Source organism: Mytilus galloprovincialis, chromosome 3 (assembly GCF_965363235.1).
Source record: "Mytilus galloprovincialis chromosome 3, xbMytGall1.hap1.1, whole genome shotgun sequence".
Taxonomy (NCBI): domain Eukaryota; kingdom Metazoa; phylum Mollusca; class Bivalvia; order Mytilida; family Mytilidae; genus Mytilus; species Mytilus galloprovincialis.
In genome coordinates, this window is record NC_134840.1 from 13,040,065 (window position 1) to 13,053,638 (window position 13,574).

Below are 13,574 nucleotides of genomic sequence, written 5' to 3' on the forward strand. Positions count from 1 at the left end.
TTAAAACACGTGATTAGTTTCCTGATAAGTCTTCCGTGCAATCTTCAAATCAGGAGTGATCAAATAGATCCAGCATGGCTACATTAGGGACCCGTCGTCATCTATTAAAACACAAATGACTTGGATGTACCTTATTTCGAACGGGATAGCACATCCAAATTTTTACGGTGATATTGATTTTGCTGTCAGTAAATATAAATCGTACCAAAGAATAATTAAATATAAACCACAATTCCACATGGAAAATTGAAAACCTGTTTTCGTCCAAATCTGCCACTTAGTTAAGCCAAGATATAATAAAAGGTGAAAGACACATAAGGTCATTCAAACTGACAAGTTCAAAATAAACTGATAACGCCTGGTTAAAACAAATTCTGACAAGCAACATATGACACAAAACACAACATAGAAAACCAAAAACTGGGCAACAAGAACTTAACTAAATCCCGGGAACGATCTAGAACGTGTTCCCGAACGATTAGTCCGAGATAAATCTGACGTCCTTATCTTTGAAAATAAAAGTCAAAATACAGAAATCGATGGGTCTCTGTGAAAACTGTTAAAATATGGAAAAACATAGGTTGGCAGGTAGGTGAAACTTACATAAATGAAGAGATAAATGAAAAATGAACAGATTGATGCCCGATTTATATAATTCCAAGGCCCTCAATCGGCACCAGAAGCAACGAAGCAGCGCATCTATTTTGGGTGGGCAAATATCCACTTTTTGATATGGGACGAGCTCTGACGTCCCACGGCCCAAGCTTGTCTGGCAAAACAGTCGTTGGACGTCAGAGTAATCTCGGACTACCGAACGGTAATCCGATCCTGCGTCAGATGTGGCACCGTTGTATTGATCATGTCAGTTCATACCTGGTGGCAAATATAATTCAGTAGGTCACATTTGTAAACTAGAGGCTCTAAAGAGCCTGTGTCGCTCACCTTGATCTATGTGAATATTAAACAATGGACACAGATGGATTCATGACAAAATTGTGTTTTGGTGATGGTGATGTGTTTGTAGATCTTACTTTACTAAACATTCTTGCTGCTTACAATTATCTCTATCTATAACAGTACTTTCTGTGGAAAATGTTATTGAAAATCTTCAAATTTTAAGAAAATTGTTAAAAATTGACTATGAAGGGCAATAAATCCTCAGGGGGTCAATTGACTATTTTGGTCATACTGATTTATTTTTAGTTCTTACTTTGCTGTACATTATTGCTGTATACAGTTTATCTCTATCTATAATAATATTTCAAGATAATAACAAGAAAACAGCAAAATTTCCTCAAAATTACCAATTCAGGGGCAGCAACCTAACAACCGATTATCGGATTCATCTGGGCAGATAGATCGTGACGTGATCAACAATTTTACTTCCTGTCAGATTTGCTCTTAATGCTTTGGTTTTTGAGTTATAAGCCAAAAACTGCATTTTACCCCATGTTCTATTTTTAGCCATGGCGGCCATCTTGGTTTGTTGGCCGAGTTACCGGACACATTTTTTTAACTAGATAACCAAATGATGATTGTGGCCAAGTTTGGAAATGTAACAATAATAAAAATATTATTGTTACATTGGAGACTAATTGCCGGAATGAAAAGTTGGGTGAGGAACCGATTAATTACAAATGTAACAATAATTACTGAGGCTACGGTTACATTACGTTATTGTTACATGAAAAACAGCAATGTACGATAGATTGATTAAACTTAAATCTTCTATAGTTGTATTGCTTCATTCTTTCATATGTACTAAAGAATACTTGTAATTTAATACTGATAAATAATAAAATATTATTATTCAACAAATGGTGTACAACTTGATAGTTTTACTACGTATTGATGGTTTTGATGTTCTTAAAGATACTACTCAAGATTAGGAGTGTGACTGTCAAAGGCGAAAATATAGTTCAATGGTTTCACTTTTTTAAAGTATTTAACTGCACACCTACTCTTATTAAGTGTCATTATACTTTGGACCAATTTTGTTTATGGTGAAAAAAATAAAACTTGGGATGCGTTTTAAACGAAACTGAAACAATATCAAGACATACATTTCATACAGCTTTATAACTTGACGCAAATTGATAATCAAAAGCGAAGTTTGCTAACTGTAACTTAAATACTAAGAAAATCTGTATGTACACGTATCCGTGGAGGACGTAATTTCGTTCATCAAAAATGTGTCGGACTTTAAAAACAACTTACTGGATTTGTAGAAATTGTCATTGTAAATAAAAAATTACAGTAAATAAATAGTATGTTATAAATTTTTTAATAAATGTCCTCAACTTTTATTATTTAGTACATATTACTAGTCCCATCGTACATTGCTTTTTTTCATGTAACAATAACGCAATGTAACCGTAGCCTCAATAATTATTGTTACATTCGTAATTAAACAGGTCCTTACCCAACCATGCATTCCTGCATTTAGTCTCCAATGTAACAATAATATTTTTATTATTGTTACATTTCCATGTAACCGTAGCCAGTGCCTTCCTTAAAACATCGATCCATATAAGAACTCTTTCGTTGTCAAGAGCATAATACATTGGAACCATCTCATTGAACTGGAAAACAGTAATGTAGGCACAAATACAGTTGAGAGCTTCAAGACTGCTCTCCAACATCGTAAATCGGTGTATCTCTCTCCCGTTGAGTAAAAGTAAGAATTGCTACATGCAACGTACTCGTGAGTTCGTGGTCTAGTGGTTAAGACATGGGTACGTTGGGGGCCTCGGTTGGTCAAGTTGTTCCCTACTTTGACCTGGAGATCAATCTTCTGATATCTCTCTGGTTTTTCTGTTTCCACCGAGTGGCCCCGTGGTTCTCTCCGAGTACTTCGGCTTCCTCCACCTTAATAACAGACTTCACGGTGTCCTAGCACTCCCTTTGTGTTGGGTGGGGATTGATTGTCCTTATAAAAAATAATTGTCGTATAAATATACGTTAGTGACACATTTCCATTAATCCCGTTTATAGGGAGTGTACATGGATGCCACTGTACCCTCGCAGCTTTCGAGGGGTTCTTCGGATATCGGAGGCATTTACCAGTACATATACATACTCATACAGATACAGAATAGCTCATGTAATATATCCGTGGATTATTGTATCAATTGGAGGATATATACTCCGTATGCAGGAGATGCTGAAAGACTTCAGTTTGGAACTGAAATAATAATCAAGTGTATTTTGGAAAGATAAAGTGAATAACTGAATTTTAAATAATTAATGCTGGACAACAATTAAGTATTTTAATAATTGCCTGGGAACGTGATAAATTTAAATGTGTTGTTAATGAAACTTCCGAATGTTTTATACAATGGTATCAGGTCCGTTCGTGCCCAATATACTTTCGCACCCTACACGTTCGCACCTCGCACATTCGCACCCAAGGTCCGTTCGCACTTTACACGTTCGCGCCCAATTTTAATTCAAATTCCAGTTGAATAATTGGAAATCATGATTGTTGTTTTTAATTGCTTTGATGTAAATACTGAATGTATTTATAGTTTGGGCGCGAACATGTAGGGTGCGAACGGACTTTGGGTGCGAACATGTAGGGTGCGAAAGTGAAAGGGGGCGAACATGAGTGGGTGCGAACATGAATGGGCGCGAACGAACCCGGATTCTTATACAATGATCCCACACTATTAAACATGTATATTGCAAACTTTTTGTACATTGAACATGATAATTTTGAATGTTTAAAACATGAATCACAATTATTTCATTCAACAAATGGTTTATACATTAAACAAACATACTTCAATTTTTACTTGCATCACATTTACTCAAATGTTTGTTTTTTCTAAGTGAAACATGAAAACTGCAAATGTAGAATATCTACTTCATACAAACTTCAAATGTTTTGAACATGAAACATGCATATTTCTTTGTTTTTCTCATTGTTAAAGGCTGTACAGTGATCAATAGTTTTAAATGTCTGTGTCATTTGGTTTCTTGTAGAGAGTTGTCACATTGGCAATCATACTATATGTTCTCATATTTTATGTTTAAATGTTGTGTAGGTACATCACACAAGCTTCGCCTGTCTTTACATGAAACATGCATTCTCCAAATGTTTTGTACAAGGAACAAACATACTGCAGGTGTTGTGTAGGTACAAAATATGACCATATAAAAAAAAACTCAGAGGAAATTTCTGAACAGAATGTGAATATATCAATTTTTTTTCTAAATGCAAGGTGTATTTTCCAAAGATATTGTACAAAATCGTCGTTTCTTCAAATCCTTAATATGTAGGTACATGTACATAAATCCTACATATGTCAAAGTTTTGTACATGGATCCTGGCAATATACTCTTAGTGTTTTGTATACAAACATGTATACCTCAACTGTTTAGTTCAAAGAACTCAATAACCATGACCTTGGCATCAAGTAATAGCAGAGAAATAATGCATACACAATAATAAAAACGCTTAGCAATTCTTATTTTCTTAATTTCAGCTTTGGAAAAACAAAGTCAACTTCACGAAGAGAATGTACAAGGTTTATATGTGGTGTTGCACCAAATGACTGAACTCCAATCTCTAACTTTTTCTTGTATATATCCAAATTTTCAACATCTAACTGGTTTGAAAAGTCTGCTTTTATTTCACCCACATCATCAAATAGTTCGTCAACTCCATTACAAAATAATTTGTAATGCAAAACCATCCAAAGTGCAATAATTGACACACCTTGTAATTTACAATCTGACTGAGATATCAATGGAAACTCTGAGGACCACAATAAAACATCATGAACAGGTTCATACATTACGATATAAAACTCATTTGGACTAATGATAATGTGTGGTATGAATCCTGTAGAACTTGGATTTGTTATCTGGTATGCTAAGGCAAACACAACTGTTTCTGCAGTGGCTTTATCCTGAACCTTATTTAAATACGATTCTAAAACGCAATCACATAAAATGTTGTCATCATCCTCTTCATTCCCATCTGTAATTTATAAATATGAATAAATGTGAGTTCTACAATAGTTATAATGCACAAAACTAGTTGACTCAATTTTAATTTATTGTCATTAGTTATGCAAGCATGAAAAGCCTGAGAAATATTATTTTATCTTACAATAATCTAAATTGACAACAATTTATTTCATCTTATTCATAGATAAATTACAAAAATATGAAAATAGTTGACGAACCTATAAATCACTGTAAAGATAGATTTGAAGAAAATACCAATAAAAAGCCTTCTATATGTCGACCTATTAGTACATTGTTTATACCTTCCTTAGGATTCAGGATATGAATATTATAAATACCAGCGAAGAAATAAGCCATTACTTCTTAAACGTAAAATATATTTGGGCAAATCTTTTTTTTAAGTGGCTTTACTGTGAAGTTCGTTTTCACCTTAGAACATACTGTAAACGTTTATCCAATTATAAAAAGTCTTAAATAAACAATTTACAATGCATCTAGATTTTATTATATGCATCAGCATTTCGTGTGTATTTTAGTCTAGGTGCTATCTTATTTACTATTGATATGACCCTACCAAGACTACTGACAGTCACATAACCAGATATAAACATAAACATGATATTATCATGACTATAGATATAAATAGATAGTGAACTCTTGCAATAGGATTTTTCTAGGTCTTTTTTATTTCAAATTATAGGTTTAGGTAAAGTTTGGTTACATTTGGCCAAGTAGTTTCTGAGGAGCAGATTTTTGTAAAATTTAGCAAATGATGACAGACAATGGACGCAAATTGATGAGAAAAGCTCACTTGGTCCTTTTGGGCAAGGTGAGCTGAAAATGAGGTTTGTAAAATCAAAATGGTTTACCCTTGTTTCACTTTCAATTTTGACATTTTTTTCCTTTTATGTCATGTCAGTGTGATCTTAAGTTTTAAAAAACTTTTACCTGAGATTTTCATTTTTTTATTCCGAGATGGTCCATCATCATTTAATGCCAAATATACACTGGCAGTTGATTCTGGCTTCTGATCTGAGAATGTCATCATAATGTCTACAAATCCATGCCATACATCTGCATGTCCTATAATAATAAAGTCATTTTAAATCCAACAACTAATTTGACAAATCAAGATAGATGGCAAGTAGAGGGGGGAAAGGGAAGTAACTATTTTTGTAATTTGGAAAAAAAACATTACACAGAAAAAATTATTCCAAAAACTTATTCTGGAGGACGAATCTGAAATAACAGATCCATGTATTATTAGAAATGAACAAAAACAATTTTATAAAAAATTGTATACTAGTTCTAACCCATTGTTACTTGAAACTCACAGGAGCACATTTCTTCAGCATGACAATCCTTTTATTTCAAAACCTATCGAGGAAGAGGTGGAATCTTGTGAAGGACCTTTATCAGTACAGAAATGTCTGTCTTCTCTTAAACATATGAAGAACTCTAAATCACCTGGTATAGATGGATTCACTGTTGAGTTTTATAAAAAAAATTTGAATGATATTAAATTACCACTAGTAAGATGTTTAAATGAGGCTTTAGAATATGGAAAGTTCTCTATCACTCAAAGACAGGGACTCATTACCTGTATACCAAAGGAGGGTAAGTGAAAATTTTATATAAAGAACACTTTTGTGTGTAGACTATAATATAGTATAAAGGTAGGTATATAGGTGAATATACCAGATTTATTTATGATCTGATGGAAAAGATGGAAGAAGACAACATTCCTGGACTTTTACTTTCAATTTTGAAAAAGCTTTCAACACAGTCAAATGGTCTTTTATATATGAGGCTTTGCAGTTTTATGGCTTTGACCATACATTTATAAGTTGAATTAAGGCATGCTACTGTGATGTCTCTAGTGCAGTGTTAAATAACGGTTATAATTCAGATTTCTTTTCATTAAAAAGGGGGGTCTGTCAAGGGGATCCTCTGTCTCCTTATCTATTTATTTTAGTGCTAGAATTACTAAGTGCAGCTATTAACAAGAATGTGTCCAAAGTACACGAATACCCCACTCGCACTATCATTTTCCATGTTCAATGGACCGTGAAATTGGATAAAAAATATAATTAGGCATTAAAATTAGAAAGATAATATCATAGGGAACATGTGTACTATTAAAGTTTCTAGTTGATTGGACTTCAACTTCATCAAAAACTACCTTGACCAAAAACTTTTAACCTGAAACATGCACTTTCATATTCTATGTTCAGTGGACCGTGAAATTGGGGTCAAAAGTTTAATTTGGCTTTAAAATTAGAAAGATCATATCATAAGGAACATGTGTACTAAGTTTCAAGTTAATTGGACTTCAACTTCATCAAAAACTATACCTTGACCAAAAACTTTAACCTGAAGCGGGACAGACGGACGAACGAACAGACGAACGAACGGAGAGACAGACAGACAGACGAACGGATGCACAGACCAGAAAACATAATGCCCCTCTACTATCGTAGGTGGGGCATAAAAATGACCCTGATGTTGCGGGTGTAACAATTAATGAATCTGAATTTCTGTTGAGTCAATACGCTGATGATTCTTCCGTAGTCCTGTATGGTGACCAAAAATCCCTAAATCAGTGTTTATACTTGTTTGATAAATTTTCAGAATGTGCTGGACTTAGGTGTAATGTTGATAAAACCAAGCTGTATGGATATTGGGTCAAAAAAGGGTAGTATGGAAAAACTTTTGCCAGAAAAAAACCTTGTTTGGAACCATTCTGGGAGGTTTAAACTATTAGGTATATGGTTTGAGCTTGCTAAAATGGATAAAACTATGTAATTTCACAGCCAAGATAAACAGTATCAAGTCATCACTCAATACTTTGGCTTAAAGAGAACTAACGTATATTGTAATTGAGCACTTCCCATTTTGGTTCAAGTTCTGACTGTCCTTCCTAATCCCCCAGGAGGGGTTTTGAAGGAGATTCAGAATATATTTTTTAACTTTTTATGGAAAGGTAAACCTGATAAAGTGAAAAGGGCAGTGATAAATGTCTGAACACTGTGATGGTGGTCTTAAGATGCCTAATATTTATTATTTTTGCTATAGTGTAAAAATGTCTTGGCTGTATAAATTATAAGATCCCCAAAATTACTCTCCTTGGAAAGTCTTGCTACTTAGTTATATACATACTTGGGGGTGACAAAATTTTACACTTAAGTCAAGAAGGTTTACTTTATTTAGCAGAAAAAGTTAATCCATTTTGGCATGATATCCTGGTAAATAAAAAATAAGCTTAAGCTTAAAACAATACTGAAATCCTGACCCAGTCCATATGGCTGAATCCGAACATCAAAATGGATGGCAAGATGATTTTGAGGTTCAAATATATTGAAAATAGTATATTCTTCATTAATGATCTGATGTCAGATAATAATACATTATGCTCATATGATGAATTAAAAAAAAAATATAATATCAATACTAATTTTGTAGAATTTTATGGTATTTTAAGTGTGATTCCAAAGAGATTGAAAAGTATAATAGAAGGTAGTTCAAAACTGGAAATTATTAAAAATAAATTAATAGATAAAGTTAATAAGGAACCAAAATCTTGTAAATTTTTCTATACATTACTTTTGGAGGATAATAAAGTGATATTTCTATCTTCCAGTGAAAAATGGGAAAGAGATTTAAATATGCAGATTGAGGATTGGAATGCTATTTATTCCATGCCCTTCATTATTACCAGAAACTCTTTTTTGCAAAACTTTCAATTTAAGATTGTTAATATGATTCTACCATGTAATTCATTTTTATTGAAATGTAAATTAAAAGAAACTGAACTTTATACTTTTTGTTCAGAAATTAAAGAAAATATTTTTCACATTTTTTGGGAATGTAATGTATCACAAAACTTCTGGCTATCCGTTATAAATTGGATTAAAAATTATGGCATTCTCCTGCCTTTCAGTGCAAAAGAAGTCATTTTAGGTGTGTCTGAGGATTTTGTTAACAGTAAAACAGTTAATAATATTTTGTTGTTACTGAAATATTATATATACAAATGTAGATGTAAGAACATATCCCCCACAAATTATGGTGGGGTAGAATATTTAAAATATTGGATTAATATAGAAAAATACTCTGTATGTTTCTTAACCCCTGTACAAAAAGTAAAAATGGATCAGAAATGGCATTTGTTAGAAGCAGCTTTAATTTAATTTATTTGATTAATTAACAAAATCTTTTTGTAATATTTATATCTATATCTAATTATATCCATTTGACTTTATTGATTTATCAAGTATAACTTTATTTTTAAAATGTGTATCAATTACTGTAGTATGTAATTTCACATGTTTCATCATCAAAAATAAAATAATTACAAAAAAAAAGATAGAACAAGCATTTTGTGAGTATTGCATGGCATTACATAGTCCCCAGGGGCGGATGCAGGAATTTTCGAAAGGGGGGGTGCTAACCCAGGGCACCCAGGGCAAAGGGGGGGTGCAAAACATATGTCCCGATACAAATGCATTGATCGGCAAAAATAAAGGGGGGGTGCGCACCCCGGAACCCCCCCCTGGATCCGCCACTGGTCCCCTACCGCTTAAAAATTCATTGAAATGGAACGAAGTTCTAACGTGATCTATAACTTTTCATGGTGTAAACTACATAAAATAACAAACAAATCTACCACTAAATTCTTCAAATAAATAACTGAAGAAAAGATAAAAATCCAAGATGTCAATTATCTTTTATTACAATGTCTTTTACAAATCTTTAAAAAAATGATTATTTCCCTTTGAACATAAATCTTGTAATAAATTAGTATTTCATTAAAATTTAATATTAGGGAAAGTTTAAAAAAGAGTTATTTCCCTTTGAACATAAAAAATCTAGAAATTAATAAGTAGTTCATCAAAAATATAATTCTAGGGAAAGGACTTTAAAAGAAAAAAGCTAAAATTTGTGAAAAACTTGACCTGTAACTTGTCATGATAATACAATACACCAAATATCAAATCAATATCTTCAAGCATGAAGAAAAAACAGTCTGGAAAACTGATTTTTCAAGACTGACAGATGGACAGACAAACAAAATGCAAACCTAAAGTCCCCTTTTACTTAACTTGTAGATAGGCGACTAAAAAAAACAGATACAAATATGTGTCCTCAAGTGCTTTCGATTGTTAATTTTCATCAGAAATTCTCAAAGAAATTCTCAAAGCCATTTCTAATTCACAAAGAAAGTTTTGTGTTGAAAAGAGACCTAAAAAGAATAAAATCAAAAACATTGATTGAGAATGTGATGTTTGGTCATTGAATATTTCTTTCTATTAGAATTCTTCGACTAGATATAATCTTTTTTAGGCAAAACATTAAAGAACTCAGATTCTCAATGCTCTTCAATTTCATACTTTGGCCTTTTTAACTTTTGTAATTCAAGCATCTCTGATGATTCTTTCCTGAAAGATATATGTGTCCAAGTACAATATGTATAGCCTGGTAGGGAATGAGTTTACAGAGAACTAGATGAAATGCTACTGTTTACCTATTCCAGTGGCACCATAACAGATTTCTGTGTCACAGCCACACTTGCATTTGTTATTTATTTTTTCTTGACAATTGTTGCCTTTGTATTTTATGGTTGAATCCACCACATATTGTTGTCCTGGAGAGAGCTTCCCAAACAAGTGTTCTGCTAATGCCTTTACCAGTACACTTTCTTTATTTTCTGTACTATTCATCTTTTCCAAAGCATTCTGTATGTTTTTCTCATGAATTTCTAGAAGCCAAAAGAAAGAAATATTCAGCTCAGTCAATACATCATTATCTCAGTAGGGAACAATTATGGTTCATAAATTTTATTCATGCCCTGTCCTGTCTGTCAAAATATCAACTGAAAACTGATATTCTTACATGTATAAGATTGAGTTACTTATCAATCCTCTTACTGAAAACCAACTTATTTTCGAGACTTTCACGAGTAGGATACATTGTAATAACGTGAATATAAATCATAGTGTATATATAAATATATATGTGTCCTCAAGTGCTTTCAACACGATTTAATAACAACATTTTTGTATTATAACATCTTATATCAGTACCGTTGTGCAAATCTTTAGACTGATATATATATATATATATATATGTAAAACTTGAATCTTTCCCCATCAAACTATATCAACATGATCAATGATCAAGTGAATTAGAAATTATATAGCCGCAAAGTGGACTAGAAAGGGTAAAACAAATAAAGTATCCTTGAAATAAATTGGTTTACAGTATTTAGTAGATGTGACTATCTTTTCATTTTTTTCCAACTGATCTGGAAATTGTTATTCTAACTGCTTCTACACCATTGTACATTGTTGTACACTTAACAGTTATAACCTACAGATGTTGTATACTGACTAAGATGGTTAAGTATTTAAGTACTGTAAATTCAGAAATTATTGCGAAAAATCTGACATTTCTGTTTACTTTCTGATGCATAATGAAATTACCTGCATATACGATCATACATGTCATACATTGGGCGCAAAACAAAAAAATCGGGAAAATCCGACATATTCTTTACTTCATGTACTTTCTGCAAATTACATGAATTATGGGGCTCTTTTAAATGAAATACTTAGAAAATCATACATGAGGCACAACAGTGAGTGACTTGTCATGCTTGTGCAAGCTTCCATTTCATTGGATAAAACTGTAACGTGATCAATTTCCAATATTAGTTCAAGGTCTTCAAGCTGTCAATCATTTTATTTATATTTACTATGTGTCTTACTCATTACATGTAACATATTTAAACAAACTCATTCTTCAAATTCGTTTGTCTAAATGCTAACTCGTCATCATGGTCATGCTCGTAAGAACCATGGTATATATATAGTACTTAATATTCAGAAATGCATTTGCATACAATTCTTTTGAGGTTAATACTTTTTACGAAAAAAAAAACCATAAACTTAATCATGTTAATGAATATATTGTGAAAGATGATAATAAACTGCTTGGCTGAGCGTAGCTGGATATTTTGCAGAGGTCAAACCCATTTTGTGAATAGTTGGGCCAAAAATGGACACAATATTCAAGCTTGATACAGGTCTAAATTTGGATTGTAATTATACGTGTATGAATTGAATTTGATGTGGTTCATTGGTGTATCTAATTTTTTTTTATATAGATTAGACCATTCGAATGGATTTACACAATTGTACACTAGTCCCTTTTCAGGCTTTTTATAGCTTGCTGTTCGGTGTTAGCTAACTTCAAAAGGCTCCCTTTTGAAGATGGTCTTTTGACCTAAAATGTGGCCAAGTGGTCTAAGTGGTTACTACTGCAATCACTAGCCAGTCAACACTGAGGTTGTGAATTAGAACCCAATTTGTGTGGGTGTACTTGACTCCAATCTTAATTGACTAGGATTGTCACTTTTCCTATCGAAGGTAGGTGGTTTTCTCAGAGCACTCTGGCTTCCTCCACCAATAAAAACTGTCCGCCACTATCTAGCCTAAATGCAGTGCTTAAAAGTGGTGTTTAAACACCAAAAATCAAAATCAATCTTATTTTATATTTATCTAGTCCGTACAAACAACTTATAGAATATATAACTCACAAAAACAAGGGTTGCTGAATTAACCAGGTGTTGAAGTGACTTGAATAAGACATACATGCATAGGTATCTACCTTTTTCAGCAAAGAATTTGATCAAGGTTTTCAATGCTGTCATTCGTTCATCAAAACAAGTTGATTTTTTACTATCAAGTTTAGACTGCAGAAAACTGTATCCTGATTCAAATAGCTGAGACATCAATATTCCATACCACTGGCTTTCATTTTGGTCTATTTTCCTCTTTAGATCGCATGTTGCACCAGAAAAAGAATGGCCTGCATTTCCATTACAGTTACTACCAAACTTGAAAAATCTAAAGAGAGTGGATTTCGAAAGAAACTGTTGAAATGGGACTTTATCAAAAAGGAATTGCTCTTTCTTGTTGCTGCATGAAGGCTTTGATGTTTTATGAGCCATTTGTAAATTTTGTTCAGATTAAAAAATCTTGCTTCACGAAGGGGATTACAAGTAAGGGGAATGTTTACACCAATATTATGCTGGAAATATGTTCTTTCTTCTATATCTTCCGCCAATTGTTGGAGAATGAAGTAAGACACCTCGCCCTAGAGACGAATCGCCCTAAGGTTTTCATAAGTATTAATTTTAATTATAAGTGGGGCGAGTTGTTGGCTTTAATTTTAAGTACAGACCAAATAACGACTCGCCCTCTTTTTATAATAAAGACGGTAAAGGAAATAATTTTTTTTTAAACTACAAACAAGTTATTCTGATCTTTCTAAATATAAATAACCCACGAGCAAGAGAAAAGGTCTTTGATCCCTTTCGAGAATACTAACAAGACATCTTATATCTCGGAGTTTCTATCAAAATGTAAAAGAAGTAGAAATCCAAAACAGCTACAGATCTGATCATTCACCAATAGTTTTATACTTTAAAATAACTTGATTTCAATATTGGGAAGGGCTTGTGGAAATTTAATAATAGTTTATTGTATGATATAGAATATGTTAAATCTGTTAAAGAAAAATAGAACAAGTAAACGATC

General features: G+C 32.7%; 1 protein-coding gene across 2 annotated transcripts; it reads right to left on the minus strand.

Annotated features, from left to right (window-relative positions):
• Window positions 1-4,459: 4,459 nt before the first annotated feature.
• LOC143067219 (uncharacterized) lies at window positions 4,460-13,040 on the minus strand. Of its 2 annotated transcripts, none has more exons than XM_076240320.1 (4): window positions 12,643-13,040; window positions 10,499-10,732; window positions 5,923-6,057; window positions 4,460-4,984 (listed from the first exon to the last, which is right to left on the minus strand). In XM_076240320.1, exons 1-4 carry the CDS (start codon window positions 12,983-12,985, stop codon window positions 4,470-4,472), a joined length of 1,227 nt encoding a protein of 408 aa, XP_076096435.1. In that variant the 5' UTR covers window positions 12,986-13,040; the 3' UTR covers window positions 4,460-4,469. The 2 variants fall into 2 exon arrangements, with proteins under 2 accessions (XP_076096435.1, XP_076096436.1); XM_076240321.1 differs by having other exon boundaries at window positions 12,572-12,696.
• Between the last annotated feature and the right edge of the window lie 534 nt (window positions 13,041-13,574).

Excerpts from the sequence above, each read along its gene's own strand:
- LOC143067219 (XM_076240320.1), bottom strand. The coding sequence starts at position 12,985 with ATGGCTCATAAAACATCAAAGCCTTCATGCAGCAACAAGAAAGAGCAA. Across the intron at positions 6,058-10,498 it reads TTATGGTGCCACTGGAATAG|GACATGCAGATGTATGGCAT; the intron begins GTAAACAGTAGC and ends TTATTATTATAG. Across the intron at positions 4,985-5,922 it reads TAAAAAAATGAAAATCTCAG|ATGGGAATGAAGAGGATGAT; the intron begins GTAAAAGTTTTT and ends TATAAATTACAG.